Here is a 26,731-nt window from a genome sequence, read left to right on the forward strand (position 1 = left end):
ATATTTTAGCACATGGCACCATTATGCTACTTTTGCAGAAAAGTGAGGAATAAATACAATTTCAAAATAAACAAGAGTCATCTCTCTCTCTCTCTCTCTCTCTCTCTCTCTCTCTCTCTCTTGGTTAATCCTCACCCAAGGATATTTTCCCATTGATTTTTAGAGAAAGTGGAAGGGAGAAGGAGAGACAGAGAGAAACATCGATGTGAGAGAGACACATTGACTGGTTGCCTCCTGCACATGCCCCGACCAGGTCCGGGGAACCTGCAACCAAGGTGCTGCCCTTGATCGGAATCGAACCCGGGACCCTTAAATCCGCAGACCAATGCTCTATCCACTGAGCCAAACCCTCTAAGGCAGTGATGGCGAACCTATGACACGCGTGTCAGAGGTGACACGCAAACTCATTTTTTTGGTTGATTTTTCTTTGTTAAATGGCATTTAAATATATAAAATAAATATCAAAAATATAAGTCTTTGTTTTACTATGGTTGCAAAGATCAAAACATTTCTATATGTGATACGGCACCAGAGTTAAGTTAGAGTTTTTCAAAATGCTGACACGCCGAGCTCAAAAGGTTCGCCATCACTGCTCTAGGGCAAGAGTCATCTTCTAATGACAGGGCTCCAGCTCATGCTCCGGGGCTTGGTGATTCAGAGAGCGCCCCACCCCTGGAAACAGGAGTGAAATCATCAACTCTACACTGTGCAGAGCAGAGGATTCCCCACCAGGCAGGAGGCCTGACAAACCAGACGCGAGAGCCAGCCCCCGGTTAGTTTTACGAGTTGAGACACGTCTTTGAGCTCCCGTGGAGCCTGGGGACATTTGTCTTGCTCCTCTCTGTGTGTGTGTGTGTTATCTTGCATAGCCAGGGCGACACATTTGGCCAACCTTCCCGGGATGATACTTGCTGGGAGTTCACACAACACAGCTACCTGACGATCTGACATAACGCCACACATTTGTTTAGCTGCCAATTAACTTCAGGATCTTTCCGCTCACACTTTGTCAACTCCTTAAACGAGGTGCTGACTGTTACCAGCAAAAGGGCCATTTCTTCCTCACGGCTAGCTGCTAAGTCATACTAGCAAGATAACAAACATTAAAGGAGACCCTCCGTGACAGGCCCTGTAGCCACTTGGTGGATGCTCTGTGCGAGCTGTAGGCGTCAGCATAGTGTTGTCTGTGCCTGTGTGTCATGTACGCACACATGTAAAAATTCTCTGAATATACAGTATGAGTTATTAATCTTCCTTCCCCATCATCTATGTCTACGTAGAAAACAAACCTGACATTAAAACACAGGAACAAATAAAACACTGAATAAAGTCCCCATTTATGTTAGTTTGGTGATACTGAATCAATGATGAATGACTGGTTTCCACTTAACCTTGACAGTTGACCAAATTATGGGTTCTAGTAACAACGGCCTCTGATAGCATTAAAACAAACATCTCTAGAGAGAGAACTTTTCTCAATAAATAAATTCAAAGCAATGGAAAAAGCACTTTCTGTAATCAATCGCCTTATTGTTCATGCTCTTCAGATCTGAGTGATAGAAAAAAAAGACCCCCCAAAATCCCTCACAACCCCGAGGTAAAGACTAAACAAAACAATACAACAGGTAAAGTGTTTTTGGTGCTTGGCACTGCTCCTTTGAATGTGCCTGTTGAAAAGACCAAGTGCAGCTGCGGTGACATTCCAAGAGGCAGGGAACGAGGCAGATTCGATCAAAGCCGGGGCAGCGCCTGGCTGCGCATATATTCGATCCCACTCATCAATCAATCAACATATATTGTGATGTACAATGTGTCTACTAAATAGAGCACTGTTTACCAGTCTTCCTCTATACTAATAAAAGGGTAATATGCTGATTAGACCAGATAGACCTGATGTCTTCCAGATGTCCTTCCGGACATCCTTCCAGATAAAGCCACAGCCGCTGCGAGGGCCAATGGCCAGCGGCGGCACAAGAGAGGCCTCTGCACGGGCCGGTCCAGCCAGTGCCATGGTTCCTTCTGCAGAGGCAGTGGGAGAGGGGACTGCATGGGCCTGGGCCTGGCGCCACGCCTCTGCAGAGGCTGGATGGGGTGCAACCTGCTATGCCTCAACCTCCAACAGCCCCTCCCCGAGCTGGCCTGGCCCCAGATCGTCCCCCACCCACCAGTGGGCGGGGAGCAGGGCCAGTGTTAAGAAGTGAGGGCCAAGGGCTGGCAGCCACAGCAGCCGGCAGTGGCAGCAGCAGTGGGGTGATGGGGGCAGCACCTTCCCGATTGGTCGGTTGCCTCTCGCAGAGGGAGGCCAGAGGCAGCAGCAGCTGCAGGGTGATGGGGGTGGCGCCTTTCCCTGATCGCCCAGTCACGTCCTGCAGGCCTAAGCCATCAGTAGGACAGCCCCTGAGGGCTCCCAGACAGTGAGAGGGGGCAGGCTGGGCTGAGGGACACTCCCCTCCCCCTCCAGTGCACAAATTTTCATGTCCCGGGCCTCTAGTGTAATGATAAAATGAAATATGCTGGCCTGGCCGGTGTGGCTCAGTGGTTGAGCGTCAACCTATGAACTAGGAGGCTGTGGTTTGATTCCCAGTCAAGGCACATGCCCGGGTTGTGGGCATCATCCCATGTGGGGCATGCAGGAGGCAGATGATCAGTGATTCTCTCTCTCCCGCTCCCTTCCTCTCTGAAATCAGTTAAATAAATAAATAAATAAATAAGTAAGTAAATAAATAAATAAATAAATATGTTGTTCTCTGCCCTCAAAAAAACATGGAACCCTGTACAGGCAGTTGAGATGTAGGACCTGATCTAGGAATGGAAATACATCAGGCAAAGAGGAGCAGGTAGATGGCATCTGGCAGAAAGCCCTTGGGAGCTAAATCAGGAATCCTTGCATAAGACACCTGCTTGACACTCTACCATCTTCTTTCAGATGTTGTTAGGAAATTAACTGAAGTACAGGTTAAAATTTGGCGATGGCAAAGGTGATATTCATAACATATTAAACAGGATACAGCCAGGCATTGATGAATCAGAGCGGACACACTGACCAACGGGAGCAGACAGCAGTGAAAACCAAATTGGTTTTGATATATTAGTATGAAAGCTGAACATTGTCTCCTGCTGGGGATACCTGTAAGTTACAGTAGAGCAAATAAGCAGATTATCACAGTAAATGAAAACTTACATAAATATTTTAAGAATCATCATTAGAGACTTGATATTATGAAAAGCTTCTATTCTTTCCCTTACTCCTATATTCTAATTACCAATCCCCATAAAACAGTTATGCTATAACTATAAGCACATGATGGCCACAGATCTTCACCCATGAGGATGCAATATTATATGTCATAGTTAATTTCGAATGATAATTTTGTACCTAGTTCCTCTAAGCTAAATAAGGTAACCAAATAACTAATGAGATAGCAGAAGTTTTAAGAGATTAAGTGACTAATGATCACATGGCTTGCTACTGATAAAGTTTGTTTATCTGATGCCCATCTACTTAGTTTCGACAAAACGATGGCTACAGTGGATTGAATGTGTCAAAGTTCACATAACAAAATAGTATGCATCTCCTTTCCCGGACTGTGAAACTCCAGATACCAAGAGTAAACCATATAGTCCCACCTAAGATTACCTGGTGAGATGACAGAGAATATGTTTTTAGTTGCCGCTTTCTGAAATGCCAACCCTGGCTGACACATTGGCTGTCCACCAACATTCTGCATCATCTTCTCTTCCCGGCACATGGCAAAATGGCATCTCTCTGTCTCCTTTGAAATTAGACTCGGCCATAAAAAGTGATCGTAATCAATTTCTGGCAAGTCACATAAGAGCCGCAATGGTTTACTGCTCTCTTTCTACTGCCTCCATTCCCAAATCATCCCAGATAGGACATTTCTTCAGCCGGACTCAAGGTGAGAACAGGGCAGTGCAAAGACTCCCGTTCACCTGTGTGGACTTGTGGTCTGAGCAATAAATGAACGGAGTTTATATCTGAGATGCTAGGGGAGTTTGCTATTACAGTACCGCCAAGCTGGTCTTGACTAAGACAGCAATGGGGCTGGAAATGGAGGGGGAAGACTGTGCTGAGGAAAGCCATGACTTTGATGTGGTGGATGGTGGGTGTGTCCAGGACACTCTCTAAGAGGCTGGCATGAGGGCAATTCCCTTTGTGTGGAAACGGCTGGTCAAACTGTTGTCTGTGGTCACTGGGGAATGCAGATCATGTGCCCAGCGAATTCAAGAACCAGGGGAGATGTCAGGAAGCTCAGGGACACTGGAAAAACCCAGCGAGGTATCAGAGATGTCACACAATCCATTCTTGTATTGACGAAAGCAACAGAAGGACTGACACGTGAGCTCAAAAGCAGGCTAAGTTCCAATGCCAAAAGCACGCAGAAATACACAAAGCGCCATGTGTGTTTTTGGTGAAATAGTGAATAACTATCAATAAAAGCAATCCCATGTCCATTTGAAAGAAGGATGAAAAGCTAAGTAAAATCCCTCCCAAGAATGGTCTTTTCAACACAAGCAATTCCTTGGGCCAAGTCGCAGTGAGGTGTTAAAACCCAGGTCTTACCTGACTCCTCAAAGTCGCTGTTGTAGGCTTTCCAGGTCTCGGTTATCCGAAGCAGATTCTCTTCCATGGCTTGGATGTCCATGGAGGGGCAGTTGCATTCTGGGAATCTGGGGCCACACTGACACCAGCAGTCATTGTCCTTGCAGATGAATTCTCCCTCGGAGTTGCAGGCGATGTAGCTCAGAGCTGCCTGTACAAAACGCTCCTGAAGATAGTCGGGGAGGAGAGCCTGCAGGCCTTAAAGAGCAAACACAGCAAACAAGTTTGCTTTGATAAAGAAAAAAAAGCTTAATACATATTTACAACTAGAGGCCCCATTCGCGTAGGGTCCCTAGGCCTGGCTAGCAGTAAGGGCGGATGGGGGCCTTCCGGCTGCCGGCTGGGGCCTTCCTTCATTCCACGCTCCCCCCTTGTGGTCAGCACACATCATAGCGAGTGATTGCACTCCCCAGGGGACACTTTGCATAGTAGGCTTTTATATATATAGATAGCCAAAAATGTCAAAGACTCAGTGTATGGAGAAATGGATTGATGCATGTTGAACACAATCCCTGGAAAATTATCTAACTCCACAAAATTGCAAATACTTATAACTCTTTGCACCATATGCTGACTCCATGCACTGTGCAAGAAGCCCAGTAAATATAGATGTGCTCAACCCCTCAGACTATCTGATTTTGTTTTTTGAACTTACTTGATTGGCTCTCTGTCTTATTTGAACAGAATGTTTGGTGATTTTCCCCTCATGTAGAATCATCTACATTGTAGGTACAGACTGTCTACCCTTAAAAAAGAGGCAGGTGTTTATTCTGCACCACTTGGTTTCTAAGAGTTTTCAGTATTTTCTTTTGTTGTTGTTTCTCTTTGTTAATTCTCCCCCGAGGATATTTTCCATTGATTTTTAGAGACAGTGGAAAGGAGGAAGAGAGACAGAGAGAGAGAGAAGCATCAATATGAGAGAGACGCATCGATTGGTTGCCTCTCGCTAGCACCCAACCAGGGCCAGGGATCCAGCCTTTCCTTGACCGGAATCGAACTTTGGGACCCTTCTGTCCCAGGACTGATGCTCTATCCACTGAGCAACACTGGCTAGGGCAAGCCCCAGTGGGGGGGCATGCAGGAGGCAGCCTATCGATGATTCTCTCTCATCACTGATGTTTCAACCTCTCTCTCCCTCTCCCTTTCTCTCTGAAATTAATAAATATATTTTTAAAGAATGTTGTTTCAATTTCAGCATTTATTGCTAAACAGGAAAATTTAATAAGAAGGCTAAACATTCAAACTAATCAGTAGATGAAAATAAACATAACAGTAAGGGAAAATTTGACCAACACATAGTTGTTATTTACTATAAAACTGGATTTTCACACTTACATTTCCTTTATTTAAAAAAGTCAATGTTTGACCTCTAATTATTATCTATGAGGTGCATTTAATAAAAACAAAGAATTAGCATTGAGAGAAAAATGCATGTTGATGTAAAATTGAATATGCAAATACAGTTCGCGCTTACGCAATTGAAGAAGGCAGACCAGAAAGGAACAACTCAGAATTACTCCTTTGATCAGTCGGCAGGATTTAGACAATGTGCCAACACCAAGACTTTCCTGAACTTATTCAAACTAGTGCATGTTTATTCATAACCTTTCACAGCCTGAATGAATGAGCAATATGCATACACACGAGCATTTCAGAAACAATATAGGCTTGTTAAAAGTTACTATTTTTTAAAACTCTCTATTATATTATTAGAAAAAGATGGTAAGTTACTAGCATTACACATAATCTATCTTTATAGTGGAAAATATAAATATCAAAACGTATGTATTCTCAAGTACATTTCTATTTGTCAGAAGACAAATGCAGCCATAACAGCCATATATATTTATTTTTAAAATGTCAACAGTTCATGTTACACCATGAATAAGTATGTTTACAACTTTTACCAGAATCTATAAGAAAAAATACAAAGCTGCCTGGTCAGCATGGCTCAGAGGTTGAGCGTTGAGCTATGAACCAGGAGGTCACGGTTTGATTCCCAGTCAGGGCACATGCCTGGGTTGACAGCTCGATCCCCAGTAGGGGGCGTGCAGGAAGCAGTCGATCAATGATTCTCTCTCATCATTGATGTTTCTATCTCTCTCCCTCTCCCTTCCTCTCTGAAATCAATAAAAATATATTTTTTTAAAAATGCAAAGCTCAGGCAGACCTATGAAAAAAAACCTGCTACTTGTTGAGCCAGTGAGAACCGTAAGGAAGTAAAATGCTATCATGAAAAATTTTCAGTCGCTACAGATAATTTAAGAGGTACGGTGAATTTTGACATTTCCGTCATCTTGTCTGGAATGCTCCTATGGGTTCAAAATTTGGGAAATTGGCCATTTATGAGAATTTTAAAAGCCCAGCACGGCACACGGGGCTGATAACACAAAGAAGAAAGTCATCACAGCGGGAGAGTTGCCATCGAGGCCCATTTAGAATGAATGTTACTTACATACCTTGCAACTGAATCTTATTCTCAGGACTTTGGACCAGAACAGAGCTGACAGAATCTAGGTTGTCATAGTTACTGCAGCCCAGGGGACCCGTCCGTGTTTCTGTTACCTGCCCAAAAAAAACCACACCAACTTTATTATGTAAGTCAGGCTTGACCATGCTCTCTGGGTTCAATGGAGTTGTCACACAGGGACAGTACACATGGGACAGGAAACATCACGGAATGGTGCAGGATCTGATCCACAGCAACCATCCACACCTCCAGACACAAGGCAGACAGGTGACTCTCTTTGTCATTCTACGTTCTTCCCTTGGGCCAGGCATACATCTCCTGTGGATGCCCTCTTTGGTCAAAAGCATCACTCACAGAAGGTCATCAGTTTTACCCGAGCTATGACAAGGGCATGCTCCTTTATGTAGAGAGCAAGTTTTGACTCATATAAGAATTGTTTGTTGTTGGTTCATTTTTCCTCAATGAATCAGAACTATCTACCAGGCTACTGTCTAAAAGCTGACTTAAGTATTTTATTGCTCTGCTTAAAAAACTACAAATATTCCCTCTTTTATGGTGACAACAAAGTCTGAACTCTTCTGTGTGGTTTCCACTTACCCAGTTACCCGCACGACAATCGTGAACTATTTTAAACTTCCCTTAAATGGTTGGAGCAGGTTCATGAAACATTGACAATGTCAACTATATTTTAAATAATGTATAATGCACCAAGTACGATGCTTATTATTGTGTGGAGATGCAAGGAAGTTTAGCATTGATATGCTCTTGCATTTTTCACTTGAGGACTCACAGCATTTGTGGTATTTGAATACCTTACTCACTTATCTTACCATAAAGTCTCCTTTATGTTTCATAATGGCAATGATTAAATGACTTTGCAATCCTCTCTTTGCATTAACTTTACTTATTTACCTGTAAACTCCCTATTCAGAATTACACACGGCACCTGGTACACGGCAGGAATTCAAGAACGGTGAACTAAATCGATGAGTAAATATTTTATTTTTAGTTAGAAAACTTTATTATAAAACAATACTGACGTTTATTTATGAAACTTTTTTTTTGAGGGGGGGGAGTGGGGGGAACCTCTAAGAAAATGCAGCAGGGCCGGCCTATGTAGATTTCTAAAACTCATCTGGCCTCACCATTCATATGCAAATGAGTCCCTGGAGCCCAGGGAGGTTGGCCAGCCCACTGGGTATCATGTAAGGAAATGAGAGCTGGAGCTGGGACCTGAACCTCAGACTCATGAATCAAATGCCCATTCAGAAATCAGCCTGGCTTTCTAACCTCCATAGGTAAGTGTTAGAAACTTGACTTGCCTTGGTCAATCTAATGCATCCCCATTCATCCTGTCTCTAACTCTCTCTCCCTGTCTCACAATAAAGTTACAGTAAAGCACAATTTAATTGGTCTAGATCAGCCGTGGGCAAACTACGGCCCGCGGGCCGGATCCGGCCTGTTTGAAATGAATAAAACTAAAAAAAAAAAAAAAAAAGACCGTACCCTTTTATGTAATGATGTTTACTTTGAATTTATATTAGTTCACACAAACACTCCATCCATGCTTTTGTTCCGGCCCTCCGGTCCAGTTTAAGAACCCATTGTGGCCCTCGAGTCAAAAAGTTTGATCACCCCTGCTCTAGATTGTTGTGCAAGTCTCTTAGAATGGGGTTCTATCTTGGGTCATTGTCATGAACAATAAATACTGCTATAAATGTGCTTGTGCCTATACTTCAAAGACCAAATGAACTGGCTTTTAGTCTGAGTATTAATTTATTAGTGATTTCAAGTAGAAATTCCCACCCATTCTTTTATTACTATACACTAGACTTCTAAAAAAGTAAAATACGTGTTGATTAGTTTCTGTAACATCCTAAGGCAGTATGCTTGTTTCTGTTTCTATATGTGTAGGATCTTTTACAATTGCATATGCTTAAAGCTATCAAACCAATAAAAGCTTTAGAAAATGTTGATGCTACAATATATATGTAACTTATACACAACTATATAAATCGTATATATGATATAATATGCATGTTAAATTAATTATATATGATTATTATCTCACATGATACTAAAAAAATTTATATATAACTACATAAATTTTAGATATGTTATAATTAAATATATATAACTATATCACATGTTATCAATCTATAATAATAAAAGCATAATATGCTAATTAGACCAGACGTCCTTCCAGATGTCCTTCTGGATGACCTTCTGGACAAAGTTGGGGCTGCAAGGGAAGCCCGGGTCCTGGGTGCCAGAGGGAAGCCAGTGCCGGCAGCTGGGGGAAGGAAGGCCTACTCTTGCATGAATTTCATGCATCAGGCCTCTAGTTTATATATAATTATATATATAATTATAAATTACATTGAATGATTAGAAATTATATAACTATATAATCTGTTTCTTCAAATGGGAATATTAAGTTTGAAGATATTCTTACCATTTATTTTTTTCTGTCAGTCATTCTTATTTCATCATTTTACTAAGCACTTAATGTCAAACTGCAATTTTAATGTACTCCTAGTTCTATATCCTGCAACATTCCTTGGATTTAAAATTGAATTTAGAAATCAATTTGCAAACACATTGTTAATAAAAGAGGCATTTAAAAATAAAACGGTTCATATTGATATGAACCTACTTCAGTAACAAAGACTTTAATTTTTAAAATTGTCTTATTTGTGAGAGAAGTGCAAATGCACCTATAAAAACTCTATGTCCTCAAGTGAAAAGTACAAGAGCATATCAATGCTAAATTTCTATGCATCGCCACAAAATAATAAGCATTGTACTTGGTGCATTACACACAATTAATATCATGATTTAAAATATAGTTGACATTGTCAATGTTTCTTGAACCTGCTCCAACCATTTAATGGAAGTTTAAAATAGTTCATGATAAATAACCAATGCCAAGATGACTCATATTTTCACATCAAAAGTACAAAAACAAATCAAATAGTAACTCAATGGAAAGAAGAATTGTTGAATTATTTATCTATGCAAATGACTTTATGCTGAAAACTATTTTCTCTAGCTCCACTCCCCATAATTTAACTATTAGAATCATTTATCCTAGGATTGCATTTTTAAAACTCTCTAGAGGTTCTACTTCAGGAGGAACGGTGATCCTAGAAACAGGAGGATAAAGAGGATGATTATAAACAATATTAAGTTAGGTATATCCATGAAACGTGCACAAGATAAACAATATAACTGTGAAATGTAAAGTAGAAGAAAGGAGAAACATGGCTGATAAAGTATGTGAAGCCCGGCTGGTGTGGCTCAGTGGTTGAGCTTTGACCTCTGAACCAGGAGGTCATGGCACATGCCCTGGTCTGCAGGCTCGATCCCCAGTAGGGGGCGTGCAGGAGGCAGCAGATCCGTGATTCTCTCTCATCATTGATGTTTTCTATCTCTCTGTCCCTCTCCCTGCCTCTCTGCAATCAATAAAAATGTATTTTTAAAAAATAGAGTATGTGAAATAAGCTATTAAGGTTGGAGGAGAGTGGCACAAAAGACAGTCACATTTGATTCAGGGACAAAACAGACCGCGCGTTCCTGGAGAGCAATTGCTTTGGTGCAATTTGCACTTGTACTTGCCACCATGAGTCCAGGCCTGGTGACAATGACCGACCTATTTTTTTCCATGCCCCATAAATTATCCTCCATCAAAACAATACACATGCCCCCCACCCACCAACAGCCCCAGGTAACTCTATTGAGACAGACTCTGTATGCTCTTTGAACACCCATTAAGACATGAAAGTACATTTGGGCCTAGAAGAGAGAGGTTTTTTTAGATGATTAAAGCGTCTATTCAGTGTGATATGGAATAAGGTAAACTGGACACGATTTTGTCACAACAAGGTTGCTAAATAACATCAGGACTCCTTTGTGCCTAAATCGCGGTTGCCATGGCATTTAAATGCATGGCTGTTGACTGGTGTTGGAGAGGCCAAATCTATAAGCTCACTCCTACAGATTGCTATTTTGATTTCTGTTATAAGTAGCATAGCTTCAAATCACAGCAATTGCAGGATACTCTGTGGCAAAGAACCCCAAATATATATAAATATATATATGTATGTATTAAAAAACCCTCATTTTTATAAGAGCTTCGTTTGTGAAGTCTGTAACTGATGATGGTATATAAACGATAGCCGTAGACTTCATTATGCAAAGCCTTTAGGATCTTGTTACTACACTGGAGTTGGCTAAGAGTTTTCTGATGCATGTCATGTTAACAATGACAACAGGAAAACTTCACTGCCACAGGGCACCACAAACAGCAGTACAGCTTTCAATCGGGTCTGGGCCATGGCTGGCTGGCTGCATCCTGGTGACAACTTCAGAGGGCACTGCCCTGGCTGCTGCCACTGCCTGCACCGGACGCATGACATTTTCGGGAACTCAGGAGCCACAGGTTCTTTTCTGTTGCTTCGCATAAAAAATTAATGCTACGTGGGGCAGCATTTCCTACATTTATCTTAGAAATGAAAGCAAACAGGAGAAGTAAAACATGGAGAGTGCTTTTATTTTCTTTACTGTTTGTTCTATGAATTGCCATCGCATTGCCGTTTACTTATTGAATCTGCTTAAGCGGACCACAGACTTTAAAATGCAATGGCAAAAAAAATGCTTCTAGGTCCAAGTCCAAAGTACAAAGACTATTTTTTTAGAGCTCATGTAAATCATGATAAAACTAACAGTGTTTTGCCCTGCCAGCGTTGCTCAGTGGTTGAGCATCGGCCTATGAACCAGGGGGTCACACAGTTCGAATTCCAGTCAGGGCACATGCCAGAGTTATGGGCTTGATCCCCAGTGTGGGGCGTGCAGGAGGCAGCCAGTCTATGAGTCTCATCATTGAGGTTTCTATCTCTTTCTCCCTCTCCCTTCCTCTCTGAAATCAAGGAAAATATATTTAAAAAGTAAAAAGGAAATAAGAAAAGGAAGCATCGAAGCATGGAACAGACTGTGGAGTCTCAGAGGGAAGGCACGGGAGGGTGGGTGGGTGGGAACAGATCCATTGGAGACCTTGTATGTGTATAAGCATAACCCATGGACGCAGACAGTGGAGTGGTGGAGGCCTGGGCCGGGGGCACGGGCGGGCTATCAGGGGTCAATGGGAGAATAAAGGGGGCATAGGCAATACTTCCAACAATTTTTTTTAAAAAAGGGGAGCAAAATAGCTCATTCAGTTGATAGCATCATCAGCTCACAGTGAAATGCTTGACTGAGACGCCAGGTGAGTACCAATTGGGCAGTATGGGTGGATCTAGAAACATACGGATAAAAGAAATTATACAGCGGCCATTAATGCAACCGGGAATCCAACCATGACCTCCTGGTTCATAGGTCGACGCTCAACCACTGAACCACCGCGGCGGGACTATGCTTCCTTCTGACAAAGTGACTAAAAATGTGCGGATGGGCCCTGGCTTGTTTGGCTCAGTGGATAGAGCGTCGGCCTGCGGACTGAAAGGTCCCAGGTTCGATTCCGGTCAAGGGCACGTACCTTGGTTGCGGGCACATCCCCAGTTGGGGGTGTGCAAGAGGCAGCTGATCGATGTTTCTCTCTCATCGATGTTTCTAACTCTCTATCTCTCTCCCTTCCTTTCTGTAAAAAAATCAATAAACTATATTTTTAAAAAATGTGCGGATAGGAATGTCAAGAGCTGGAGGAAAAGCGCCCAGCACCGCGTTCGAGGACCAGCGCCGAGAGCATCAGGGTCCTACCCGTCGACATCGCTTCTAGTGCCCTCAAGGAAGACCACCTGGGGCCACTGTCCCTGTCCAAATGCCAGCCGCCCAAGCCCTGCGCACTAGGACGTGCAAGACGGCACCTGGTTAGACAGAACTTCTTTCCTGTTGAAAATTTAATAAAACTCTATGTCATAGTTAATATTCTGAAATGTCTCCTTTCATTTAGGAATCAGCCTAATGTATTGTGACATTCCCCACAATGCCCACTATTCCATTTTCCCCCCGAAGAAACTTTTACCAAGAGCTTGTATTACTCCTCTGAAACTTTCTATTTCCTATGCCTATTCTGAAGGAACTATTAAAACATTTCTTATTGCTTCTGATTAAAAATGTAAAACTTTTTACTTGTGCCTTTTGAAGTGCCCTAAGTGTTGAATATTTCTGGGTTCCATAAGCACATCAAAAGCTTCTGATGTCAGTTATCTTTTTTATAATAAGACAGCTCATGCCTGTGCACTGACTAGCTAAAGTGTCGTATCGAGACTGTCATATTCTTCCATTTGTCACCCGATAAGACAAGCGCCCGAGAGAACTGATAATCACACCACACTAAAACGCAACAGACTCAGGCATAATTAGAAAGACAGAGTTCATTTCTTATTTCAATTAGCTGTTACAGAAACACTTGAACTGTCATTTCTTTTTTTCACTCAAAAAAAAAAAATCGGCTTTACTCACACACAAAAAGTTAGGATAAATCCACATTCTTTAATAATCATTAAAGTCAGCACCAAGATGACTTCAAATGAGCAAAGTAATAATACAAGAGAAAGAGGAACCTGACAGTCTGCATGAATTACAATAGGCACTAATAAAATTCTAAGAGCCGAGAAAAAAAGCAATAAATTGGGCAAATCGCTCAGCAATACTGTAATCAAAGTATGCATTGCTGCCCTCCCCCCAATTTTTTTAGTTAATATAGAGCCTGAGAATTATAACTAAGAAAATGCTTTATAATAAACTAGAGGCCCAGTGCATGAAATTCATGCATTCGGGGAGGGGGGGGGTCCCTTAGCCCGGCCTGTGCCCTCTTGCAATCCAGGAGCCCTCAAGGGATGTCCGACTGACATCCTTAGTGCTTCCGCGGAGGCAGGAGAGGCTCCCGCCACCGCCGCTGCACTGGCTCACCGTGAGGCCAGCTTCTGGGAGTGCACTGACCACCAGGGGGCAGCTCCTGCGTCAAATGTCTGACCCCCCCCCCCCCGGTGGTCAGTGGACGTCATAGCGACTGGTCGTTCCACCGTTCGGTCAATTTGCATATTAGCTTTTTATTATATAGGGTAATTAATGGAGGCATAACAAAATGGAAATGAGAAAAAGTTTGGTAATAGTTAAAGTAGGCATTTGTGTCTTTTCTGGCATATTTAACCTAGAATTTTAAAACTTAGCAACAAAATCATAAAACTCCGATGTGGACTCTCATTGCATTTCTTGTCTCCCTCTTCTATTTCCTTTCCCCCAAATCCTCCGCTCTGCTGTGTTATTTCTTCCCATTTATTTCAGTTGTATTATGTGGAGGTGTTATGTCAGCTGTTTTAGGTTCATTGTCCCTTCCCCTAGATTAGTATAAATTTAATTTCATTTTTGTTACACAATTGCACCATCCAGTAGTACAACAGTCTCTCTGGAAGTCTAGTACCAGCTAGGAAGCTGCATGAGCAAACTGGGTAGATTTGTTACTAAATAATTTCATAGCAATATAAAATCTAGGTTGAAATGGTATTCCTTCTGTAGATTAAAAATTTTATCCCACTGTTGTTTTAAGTGAGTACGCTTTTCTCTTTATAAAATTTCTATATGTCCAGATGCAATATCTGTTGGCTATATCATCTATATTCAATCCTAACTTCAGTTTTCAAAACTATTCCTTCTTCCCATTGGTGTAGTTTTGAGGTATACTTTCTATTAACGTTCTATTTGTAACAATCCTCCATTAATTGTTACACTTTTTCTCACCAGCATGGCATTTTGAACTATATTTTTTTTAAGTTTTCGAGGAATTATCTCTGTCACCCGGATTTCTTTAGAAGTTTAGAAGGAGTGTTCTCTCTGTGCTTCCTTTTCCTCTTCTGGCTTCACGTAGATGTACTGGTATTTTTTTTTCATGGTTACTCTTGGAGACTCCAGTTCAGCTGCGACCATACTTCATTGGCAGCAATGCTGAGAGTAGCTGAAGACTGTGCCAGGCGCGAGTAAGCTTAAAAGGGACTGCAGTAGCTTATCAGTTCTCCGTGAAGCTATTAAGATTTAGCTTCACCCCGAGGTGCTTTCGTGCCTTGAATAGGAGAACTCTGCCCATTTATTCAGCTACTCTTCAGCTCCTGAGGGTCAAGGAAACAAAGCTAAACTCATGTGGGCCAGCCACCTCTGCCTGCTCCGAGCTCCCTGGGATCAATTGCTTTCTGATTCAAAATTAAGACTTTCAGCTGTGGGGCCAGACTTGACAATCATCTCAGAGGGGAAAAAAATGCCTTAAAAGTTCTTATACTATTTAGGACCTATTTCCTGCGGGCACCTAAACCTCGGGAGAGATGAATGAGTGGGTAGAAGAAAGTCAGTTCTCTCTTTAAATGGTCATTTTCCCAGATTGCCCCTCTTCTCTTTGGACCAACAAGCTCTCTGTGATTGATTGAATTCACTTCCATCTTTCACACTTATTTTTAAAAAATATATTCTTATTTTATTGATTTTAGAGAGAGAGATCAATTTGTTGTTCCACTTAGTTATGCATTCATTGGTTAAGTCTGTATGTGCCCTGACCAGGGATCGAACCCACAACCTTGACGTATCAGGTTGCTGCTCTAACCAACTGAGATACCTGGCCAGGGCCATCTTTCACTTATTACCTATCTATTGGTAATACTCACATATTTTCTCATTAGATTCTCTCTTGAACTTCATGACCCCCCAAGTAAGCACCTCTCTTTGACATTACTGTTTGGGTTTTCACAAACCCCGCATACATTTCGTGTCACATATGGACCTTATTAGCTTTCTATATATAAAACCAGTGTCCTGTCATGCCCTATAAATTAATGGAAGCACCATTCTACCATATCTCTCAGGTCTAAATGCACTTTCATTTTCTCTGGCTACTTCCCCTACACCTTACACTGGTTGTCACGTAGTAAATTCTACATTCTCAAACCTACTGGTATATGTTTCTCTATTGGCATTGCATTAGTTGCTTTTTAAAAAAATATACATTTTATTGATTTTTTACAGAGAGGATGGGAGAGGGATAGAGAGTTAGAAAGATTGATGAGAGAGAAACATCGATCAGCTGTCTCCTGCACACCCCCGACTACAGATGTGCCTGCAACCAAGGTACATGCCCTTGACTGGAATCGAACCAGGGACACTCGAGTACGCAGGCCGACGCTCTATCCACTGAGCCAAACCGGTTAGGGCTAGTTAAGGCTTTTGACTACTCTTCCATTATTTACTCCAACAGCATCCTAACTTATTTCTATGCCATTAGATTTTTCTAATCCAATAATGTTTCTGCGTTATAATGTTGATACATTTCCCATTCCAACAAGGTCCCCCACAAAATTATGGACATGACAAAGACTGTTACAGATTCCCCAGTTGGCTTCTTGCTTTCTTCACCTATTTTTGTAAGTACTGTGTCGTAGTCCTATAATCAGCTACCTGGTGCTCAAAAGGGCTTGGTTTTGGTTAATTCTTGGTGGTCTGTGTGTCTGCTGAAGCACAGGATCTGGGCTGTGTACTGGGCGCAGTTCTGCCCCACAGGTGTTCATTGTGGGAACGGCCCAGGCCACAGAGGCAATGACTTTCTCACATGACAATGACAGAAGCACCACAAAGTACATTGCAAGCCCATGTGTCATGTCCACTAACATTCCATGGACCAAGTCACATGACCAAGACCAACATGAAAGGGACCAAAAAATGTTACCTAAATGCCAGAGAATCCACAAACTCATTTGGCCAAGGATACACGGAAGGCACGGGTAGAAAATTGGGCAAAGCTAAAGAACTGGGCAAAATAACTCAATTTATGTCATGATAACTTTGGCAAACACTTCACAAATCAGTCACAGAGTTCTTCAGACTCTGACATTCCACGCATTTTCTTAGCATAGCTCTTCCTTTCCCATTTCAAAGCGTTCATCTTTTGCCTGGATTTTTCTTCCCATGCGTGAAATAAATACCCTACTATGTATCCTTTAAGACCCAGACCTGATATTTCTGAGAATTATCAAATAGAGGCCCGAGGCACAAAGATTCGTGCAAGAATAGGCCTTCCTTCCCCTGGCTGCCGGCACCGGCTTCCCTTGGGCACCCGGGACCCGGGCCTTCGCTCCGGGCCCGGAGCTGCCATCTTTGTCACATCAATTTGCATATTCCCTCCTTATTGGCTGTGGGTGCCACCATCTTTGTCACGAAGTGATGGTCAATTTGCATATTCCGTCTTTATTAGATAGGATTGCCTTAGACAAGAATCAGTGAGTGTCCTTGACCTGGCTATTTTTGCCATATTGCCTTTTTTTGTACATACCTGGCTGCCTCACCAGATTAAATACTGCTAGGCTACAACGCACAGCATTTTCATTTCTAAAGGCCTAACAACAATTAGTGGTGCTGGGTACATCACAGATACGGAATAAACATCCCCCAAGTAAGCAAATTAATTGGGTAATCCATAAACGTTTAGAAAACTCTGCATTGACAAAGGGCACCGAATATCTGATTATATCTAACGATTGCAGGATCACATATTATGCGTACATTTTGCTTTAATTGACAATTTTATTACTTCAACTGAGAGTCATTAAATGGCTCCACTCATCTTACCAAAATAGAAATCTAATTTAAGTAATAGATGCTTCATAGTTAAAAACTAGCAATGGACTTCCATCAAGATAAATATCAAGAAAAGTGAAATGGCCCTAGCTGGTTCTGCTCAATGGATAGAGCATCGGCCCCCAAACTAAAGGGTCCAGGGTTTGATTCTGGTCAAGGGCATATACCTCGATTGCAGGCTGGATCCCCGGCCCGGATCGGGGCATGTGCAGGAGGCAACCAATCAATGTGTCCCTCTCACATCGATGTTTTTCTCTCTCTCTCTCAAAATCAATGGAAAAATATCCTCAGGGGAGGAGTAACAACAGAAACAAGAAGAGTAAAATAAAAAAGGAACAACTGTAAAAAAAAGAAAAATGAAATGTTTTCAATGAAGTAACAATAGTATGTACTCAGTTGGGGGGACCGCAGCCACCAGACTCCACCGCTTGTGGCTCCAGATTGCCACATAAATCAACCTGGGCTTTATGATGCTAATACACCCACATCCAAAACTTGGTGTGGCTCCGGGGAAGCAGGGTGATTTAATTTGCTTTGTCCTTAAGCAAAAGGAAACATACCCGGAGAAGGGTAAGTGCAGTTGTTTTACTTGAGTTGTCGGCAGGGGGGCAGCTCCAGGGAGGCCCTGAACCACCTGGGCTAGTCGAATCTTCTTTTCATGTCACATTTTTCTCTTGGCCATGATCCATTTTGCGGGAGATTTTTCAAACTTTAACTTTGACCAAAGGTGAACTTGTCGGAGAGTTTGAGCTAAATTGCTTTCGCCATTTCTGAGTTATGGGAAGGTGAGAGTAGGTTTCGCAGGCACCTAACTAAAACAGACTCGGCCTTTTCTGCTTACATAAGTCACACATGACTAATGCTATGTATTTTAAACCTGACAGGATTATTATAGTTCTCAGAGAAACCTCTACATTTTAAAAGAAAATATCCAATCATTTTTTAAAATGCCGAAATTCCCCATGTATGCGTCCACAAATTGCCAAAGAGGACTGCCGCTTCAAAGCCAAGAAAATACAATTAAGGTCAAGTCAGATTTCCGCCTAGGTTAGACAGAGAAAAGTTATAGGACCGATATTAAATTAGGGTAGCTTTTCAGGGCAGACATGTTAGCAAGTTAATGCACTTCAAAGTGCACTTTAAAATGTAAAAGTAATTGAACCTCTACCTTTTACGATCCAGCCAGAGAGAAAAACAGCAATCTGAAAGAGAAATTCTACGCCCGGCACACCCTGTCGTCAACGTTGAGCTCCTGAAACAGTGTGATGGGGAAAAGGATCCCTCAACAGGTGGCAGGAGATGCATTCAGGGTTATATATCACATCACAAATTACTTTTTAAACCGAACTCAGTCTTCTTTAATCCCCTGGACAGAAAGTGTTCAAGTTTTAAGATGCAGGAATAATATATTAAAGGCTTAGCTTGTTCAAGAATGCAATATCTTTTTTGTTGTTGTTGTTGTTGTTAATCCTCACCCGCGGATGCGGATATTGTTCATTGATTCTTAGAGAGTGGAAGGGAGGGAGAGAGACAGAGAAAGAAACATTGAGGTGAGAGAGACACAAGGATTGGTTGCCTCCCACACTCGCTCAGACTGGAGCCGGGGATCAAGCTTGCAACCCAGGTACGTGACCTTGACCGGAATTGAACCCGGAACCCTTTAGTCTGTGGGCCAATGCTCTATCCACTGAGCCAAACCGTCTAGGGTGCAATATCTTTTTTTCAACTTTACATAAATATTAACAACATATCATATCTTTACATTCATGTATATCCCGGCTCACTGAGCTGGTTTTGTGTCTCTGTTTACTACCTTTCCAGTTTCCTAACATTTGATAAACCTTTCCTTTACTCCATTGCTCAAGTCAGTGTTGAAATGGTTGAGCAGGAAATGATCGGAGACATTGCCTCATTCAATTCCAGGGACTATTATCTACGGAGCATTAGACAGAACAGGAAATAAGAAACCTTCCAAGTGGCGAGCAACTTGGATCCAGAAAGGATTGCAGAGGATGTTTCTTGGGACGGTATGCAGGCTGCATTTGCAAGGTGACACAATGATGTCAAGGAGAACAGCTGGGCAGCTCTATACTGAGAAGGGCCTAACTAGATTCCCATTAGGAACAGAGGGGAAGGGGCAAGAACCAGAGAAATCGACAGAACCCATTGGCTGACTAGGTATAGAGAAGAAATGTAGAGAATAGCATACAAAGAGGTTCCTTCTAACCCGTTAGAATTTGACAGCAAGGTGATAAACAGAGGAAAACATTTTAGGCTATTGGAGAAATTAGAGGGGAGTGTGGGTCTGAGGATGGGAATGAAAGTACATAGTTAGGAGTCGTCAAGATAGTGTTGATGATTGATAATTTATGATATGTCATTATTTCTATTGATGGGTGGTAACTAACATAATTTTTGATGTGTCGATATTCCTATTGGTAAAATTGATCTCAGATGCATAGTTATTTGTTACCAATGTCCTCCCTTTACTGAGTTAAAACTGATAGAGGTCATTTCTTTCCTTATATCACACTTGAAGCCTTTTTTTTTTTTTTTCAAAACTGCAAACTCAATGAAAAGTTTATTTTGAAAATGACCTTGACTAGGGTTTTCCTCATTCTTCCAATGAGTTAAAAATTGCTATAATTTTAAGAGAGGAGAGATCAAACTGTCTCTTATCTCCTTGACTCATGAAAAATGAGTACTTTGTTAAAAAGATAAAGGCAAGCTAAGAACACCCAGACCTAATCATCTCAATATCATAATTAATGATAACAATCTGGGCAAAAAATCGACACTGGCCACTCAGAAAGAAAAGGTTAAGTTTGAGATCTCCCAAATTTACTGAAATTTGGAAAGAGGAATTTTGGAATGTGATGCAAACTACTTTCCCCAACTGCCTTCCAGTGATTATGGCAGAAATACATAAATTCACCAGAAAGTGAGCCTTCGTCTCAGGTTCAGTGAATTTTCATAAATTCCAGTAAATGGGTTATTGTATTGTGGTTTAGTTCTAACAAGCAGTCTGACCTTTTGTACCCTCGCTTTGATTCCCTTTGTAATAACCAATTCTTTAGGAAAGGGTAAGGGGACCCTGACTGACTGCTACTCTCAAATTGTTTTTCCGTATTAGAGCTTGCTCCTGAGTCCTCCGTCTATAGGCCCATCTTGTACTTGTCATTGTAGGCTAATTAATAAAGTTAACATCTGTATAGCACTTAGTATGGGCGAGGCACTGCTCTCAGCACCTTAAATATACTAAATCTTTTAACATTCATGACACCCATATAACATATGAGATATTATTATCACCCTTTTAAAGACAATTAAATGGATAGAGAATGTATGTTAATTCAAGTGAGATCATGCAATCAACAGGTGGAGAACTGGGATGCTGACCCTGGGTCATGTGACTCCAGAATCAGGGCTCTTCATTGCTGGGCTCTCCTGCCTTTTTTCAGACATCATGTGACATCATCATGTGACACGATGAAACAGGAAGTGGGTACAGAGATGTAGAGCAAAGGGAAATAGGGGGCTGTTTCTCCAGCAGGTATTGACCTCTATCCCTGGGAACACAGTAGGAAACTGAGAAAAACCCGCGGCAGCCAATAATGGCTGATTATTATCCTTTGACAGGTAGATGGACCCATTCTAGAGCACTCTGGGGGAGGTACCATATAACTTTTATTTCTTTCATTGAACTTAATCTAATATTTAGCAGCATTCATGCAAAACATATGGTTGTAGGGCAGTGATGGCGAACCTTTTGAGCTCGGCGTGTCAGCATTTTGAAAAACCCTGACTTAACTCTGGTGCCCTGTCACATATAGAAATTTGTTTGATATTTGCAACCATAGTAAAACAAAGATGTGTATTTGTTATATTTATTTTATATATGTAAATGCCACTTAACAAAGAAAAATCAACCAAAAAAAAATAGTTCACGTGTCACCTCTGACACGCGTGTCATAGGTTCGCCATCACTGTTGAAGGTGGAGGAGGGCAAGAAGAGGGATGAATATTCAGAGCACAAAATACTCTGAATGGTACCACAATAATGAATATATGCCATCATGCTTCTGTCCAAACCCACATCATGTACAACACTAACAGTGATCATACGTAAACCATGGGCTTTGGGTCACTGTAATGTTTCAACATAGGTTCATCGATTGTAACAAAGGTACCATTCTGATGGGAGATACTGATGATGGGGGAGGCGATGCATGTGTAGAAGGAGGAGGTATAGGGGGAATCTCTGAATTTCCCTGTGAATTTCACTGTAAACCTAAAACTGTTCTAAAAAAATAGACTCTTCATTCAAAATGAAACAAAAAACTCCAGGAGGCTCATAAACCATGCACGCATTCCAATCCCAACTAAAAGTTTCTCACTTTACTTCCCAGACCTGTTATCAAATGTGAGATAAGCAATCCACCCTTTCTTTCAGTTCAGACACTGATGAGTACGAAAAAGATAATTTTGACAGAAAATGAATTCCTATTCACTCCATCAGTGGAGAACACATTTTCTCCACAGAGGCTGTCAGATACACTGGGAAACGCATTCAACACAGAGCCGATCTGTACCTACTTCAGGAAGAATGTTTCCCTTCTAAGCACCTTGATTACGGGCAGCTGATATTTCTCAAATGCACCAAAATCCATTCAACAAATATGTGTGGAGTGTCGCCAGGCACAGGACTGCAAGCTCAGTGCTGCAGGCGTTTCGAAGGCGAGTTTCTGCCCAAGAGCTTTACCTATCAGCTCCGCTGAAGGAATTTCCTAGCTCTGCTATGTTGCAATCGTGGCTGTTTGGAGAACAGTTACGTGCAATAGACAGAATAATTATAGAAGAAAAGAGCCACCGTGAGTCCTTATGAGAAAGCAAGCTGCTTCCAAAAGAGGGTTTTGTGACTTCTCCCCGCTTCTTTGAAGAGCTGTTATTCTGCTACCAAGAGGCAGAAGGAAGATGAGGCTGTGGAAAGATAAAAGCCTGTTGGGGATTCCTGGGAAACTTCTCAAAGCTGTTTCAGCATCCAGGCCGTGGTTGCCAGTGCTCACCTAATTTTAGAAATCGGAAGCCCTGGGTAGCTGCAGTGTCTGATGGCTACAACCCCATCAATCCTGCTCACGCTGGGTGAGGTTCATTTATTTTCAATTAGCATTTATTGAGTTCCTATCTTGTACTGAGCTCCGGATGGAGAGAATGGGAGATAAATAAGCTACTTTTTGGGGGATACAATCAGCGCTTGATAATGATACATCAAATATGTATAGCTAACCCAGGTTGGGGGCTCGATCCCCAGTGGGGGGTGTGCAGGAGGCAGCTGATCAATGATTCTCTCTCATCATGGATGTTTCTCTCTCTCTCCCTTCCTCTCTGAAATCAATAAACAAAATATTTTTTTTCTGTTTTCTTTTTGTAATCCTCACCAGAGAATAATTTTTCCTTTGGTTTTTAGAGAGAGTGGAAGGGAGAGGGAAAGACAGAGAAAAACACCAATGTGAGAGAGACACATCAATTGGTTGCCTCCCATATGCCCCTGACCTGGGCTGGAAGCCTGCAACCCAGGTACATGCCCTTGACAGGAATCGAACCCGGGACCCTTCAGTCCACAGGCCAATGCTCTATCCATTGAGCCCAACTGGCTAGGGCTAAAAATATCATTCTTAAAAGAAGTGTGCATGCAACCCAAGCGACCTCCTCGGGTGCACATGGACCATACACGCGCGAGCCCAGAACCCTCCCCTGCAGCTGCCACCACCGTCCCGGCTGCAGCTGACCCTGGACCAGAGAATCACCAGGCCTTTACCGTTACAGCTAACCCAGAAGAGAACACCATTCAGTCCTAAATTAAACCCTGAAAGGCCGCGTGCCCTCCCCTCTCTCCCATCCCCACCACCTCTTTCTTGGGCTCCCTATGTACTTCTGGGACTATATTCTGAGCCACGTTCTTGCCAGAGGAACAACCTCATTTCCTCTTTTTCTTAGTTCCAGCACAAGGTACGTGTACATCCTTGCTCCCCTTACCTATGGGGCTACGTCCTGAGAAACGCATCAGTAGGTGGTTTTGTCTCGCCATCACAGAGTGCACTTGCACAAAACTAGATGCATCACCTACTCCCAGAATGGCCCGGGCTCTCCTCTTGTCTGGTTGGCAGCTAAGTAGGTTTGTTTACACCCGCATCACCGCAAACACACGAGCAATGTCTTGTACTAAGGCTTTTCGATGACTACAACATCACTGGGAAATTTTGCTCCCTTATCATCTCACGGTCCCACTGCCGTAAACGCTGTCCATCTTGGACTGAAACATGGTTATATGTGGCTGTACTTGTGTTTACAATCCACCCCGGTATCATCCCCATGGCCTTCTCCATTTCCTCTCCCTGGTCTAAAGCCTCACTTTTCCCATCCCCAGCCACTAGACACACACTTTCATCCTTTTAAAAATATATATATATATATTTTTCATTGATTTCAGAGAGGAAGGGAGAGGGAGGGAGGGAGAGAGAGAGAGAGAAAAAAAGCATCAATGATGAACAGAATAATTGATCCACTGCCTCCCTCACGCCCCCTACTGGGGGATGGAGCCCGCAACCCGGGTATGTGCCCTGACAGGGAATTAAACCGTGACCTCCTGGTTCATAGGTTGACGCTCAACCTCTGAGCCACACTGGTCTGGCTTGACACACATTTTCTTTTCATTGATTTTTTTACAGAGAGGAAGGGAGAGAGATAGAGAGTCAGAAACATCGATGAGAGAGAAACATCGATCAGCTGCCTCCTGCACATCTCCCCACTGGGGATGTGCCCGCAACCAAGGTACATGCCCTTGACCGGAATCGAACCCGGGACCCTTCAGTCCACAGGCCGATGCTCTATCCACTGAGCCAAATCCGTTAGGGCTCGACACACATTTTCTAACACTTCCATTATGTGCTCCGCAACGCCTTCCCCAGGCTAATGGACAGCGAGCACTGCCTGCAGCCCTCGCAAGGTGAGCTCCAGGTCACTCCTTTCTCTCCCCCAGCGCTGCCCTCCCATCACTCAGAAAAGCCACTTTCCTTGGAGTCTCAGGTTCACAGCTAGATCTAAGCTTCCTAAAGCCCGATCATCCCTCGTCATAGCACCAGAGCCTAAGAAAAATGCCTGCTCACTGTGGTTTCCACCATTAAAACACATGCCTGTGTGATCCAAGTTCCCTCGTGGGAGAAGAGCGTACGTACGGGTATCCATTAGGTCTTCACATGAACTGTGAATGAATATTTCTCTCCCAGTATGCGTACAAGAAGCTCTACTGTGTAATTCTACTTGGTGCTGAGCAAGAAAAAAATCAATAGCCATATAATAAACACACTTACAACAATGATGCCTTCTATTAGAAAATACACTTTAAGTTCTTGTTTATATCATTGAAATTGATTTCTGGAAAAAAAAAATCCATTTCTCCTCAGCAACCTCAAGCTAAGTATCTGTAACAATACCCGACCTTACAATACTTTAAAATTAACTAAAACATCTTTCATGCCAGCTACATTTTCATCTGTCCAGCGTAACTGCTATTTATACATTTGCTTACTCAGTATAACTTAAGTCCTACAGTCAGAAGTAAACTAACTATAAATGTGTGATTTACCTGTACAGAACTCGTTTTCCCAACCTCATCCACTAGCAATATTGAAGATGGGTAGTAGTGTTTGCGTAACCCTTAAGCTAAAGATATTTCTATGTCACCTCTATTCTCTCCCGTACATCATCACAAAAGATATTTCTTGGGCTAGTTTTACCTAGCATTCCCAGATAGTGAAAACCCAACTTTTAAATTAACCGACCAAAAAAAACTACACACGTTCATTTTAAACTCATAAAGCAAGAAAATATATTTAAAGACTGTTTTTTACAATAATAATGAATTGTCGCAGTTGAAACAAAAAGAAATGTTCTCTGTATTTTATTTTATTCTTGTGAATTTAACCCAGGATCACACCAGCACACTATGCCAATTCTCTGGTCTGTTAGCTTTGCAGTGGCTCTTGGCCAAAACAATACGTGTTGGCCTAAATTGCCAGTGAAATGTGGCCAAAAGCCTATTGTTTTGGAAACCACAATCACTTTCTCTCTCTCTTCTGAAAAAAAATATAAAATATTAAAAAAGAAAGAGACTCATTCTCCCTTTCTCTCAGCTTTGGTAAAGTTAACCTAAATATAGTCACAAGCAAAGGGCTTCCGTGAACACATGAGGGTCATCCACGAATTCTAGATTATGGTATATCATGACTTCTAGAAAGTTATAACCAAAAATCTGTACCTCATTTTAATAGCATTGGGGGAAAATACTGCTTAAAGCAGACTTTTTAATGACTGTTGTGTCATTGCCCACTTTGAGTCATTCCCGTCTAAGGTCAATGTTTTTAAAATGCATAAAATAAAAAATGAAGACTTACCCAAAAAAATCAATGTCATTAAAACAATATTTTTATCTATGCACAGTCTGTGAGGAGCCTGTGTATCCCAGGTTCAACTGACATAATTCAAGGACACTCCAGTTAATATTTTGCCATGAAGAACCTTGACCCAATTATCAAGTTAAAAAAATTACATCAAGACACACACTCAATTTCATTTTCAGTGTATTACATACCTCACGACACGAGGGCATGTTAAAATAATTCTAGAGCACAATTATTTAATTCAGTGGGACATGCTAATAATCAGAGGTGGATTTTGTTATTGTTGATAATCCTCACCCCACAATATTTTTCCATTGATTTTTGGAAAGAGTGGGAGGAGGGGGAGAGACACACAGAGAGAAACAGCCATGTGAAAGAGACACATTGATTGGTTGCCTCTGCACAGGCCCCAACCGGGTGGGAGATCCAGCCTGCAACGGAGGTATGTGGCCTTGACGGGAATCGAACCCCGGACCCTTCCATCCTCAGGCCGATGCTCTATCCACTGAGCCAAACCAGCTAGGGCTGGAGATGGATTCTAGAGATAGGAGAGAGAATGGCATGGCGGAC

The 26,731-nt window shown here is 42.2% G+C and overlaps 1 protein-coding gene across 3 annotated transcripts in view; it reads right to left on the reverse strand.

The window, feature by feature from the left end:
- Positions 1–26,731, reverse strand: part of BRINP3 (BMP/retinoic acid inducible neural specific 3) — a 162,879-nt gene that overhangs the window by 51,309 nt on the left and 84,839 nt on the right. For 2 of the 3 annotated variants that reach the window (XM_081114390.1, XM_081114391.1), the window contains 2 exons: positions 7,081–7,186; positions 4,583–4,819 (listed from right to left, as the gene is read on the reverse strand). In XM_081114390.1, coding sequence (XP_080970516.1) covers positions 4,583–4,819; positions 7,081–7,186 — 343 coding nt within the window. The remainder of the gene's footprint in view (positions 1–4,582; positions 4,820–7,080; positions 7,187–26,731) is intronic. The other variant, XM_081114392.1, reaches the window with a different exon arrangement.

This window comes from Myotis nattereri (assembly GCF_964212035.1).
Source record: "Myotis nattereri genome assembly, chromosome: 20".
NCBI classification, from domain to species: domain Eukaryota; kingdom Metazoa; phylum Chordata; class Mammalia; order Chiroptera; family Vespertilionidae; genus Myotis; species Myotis nattereri.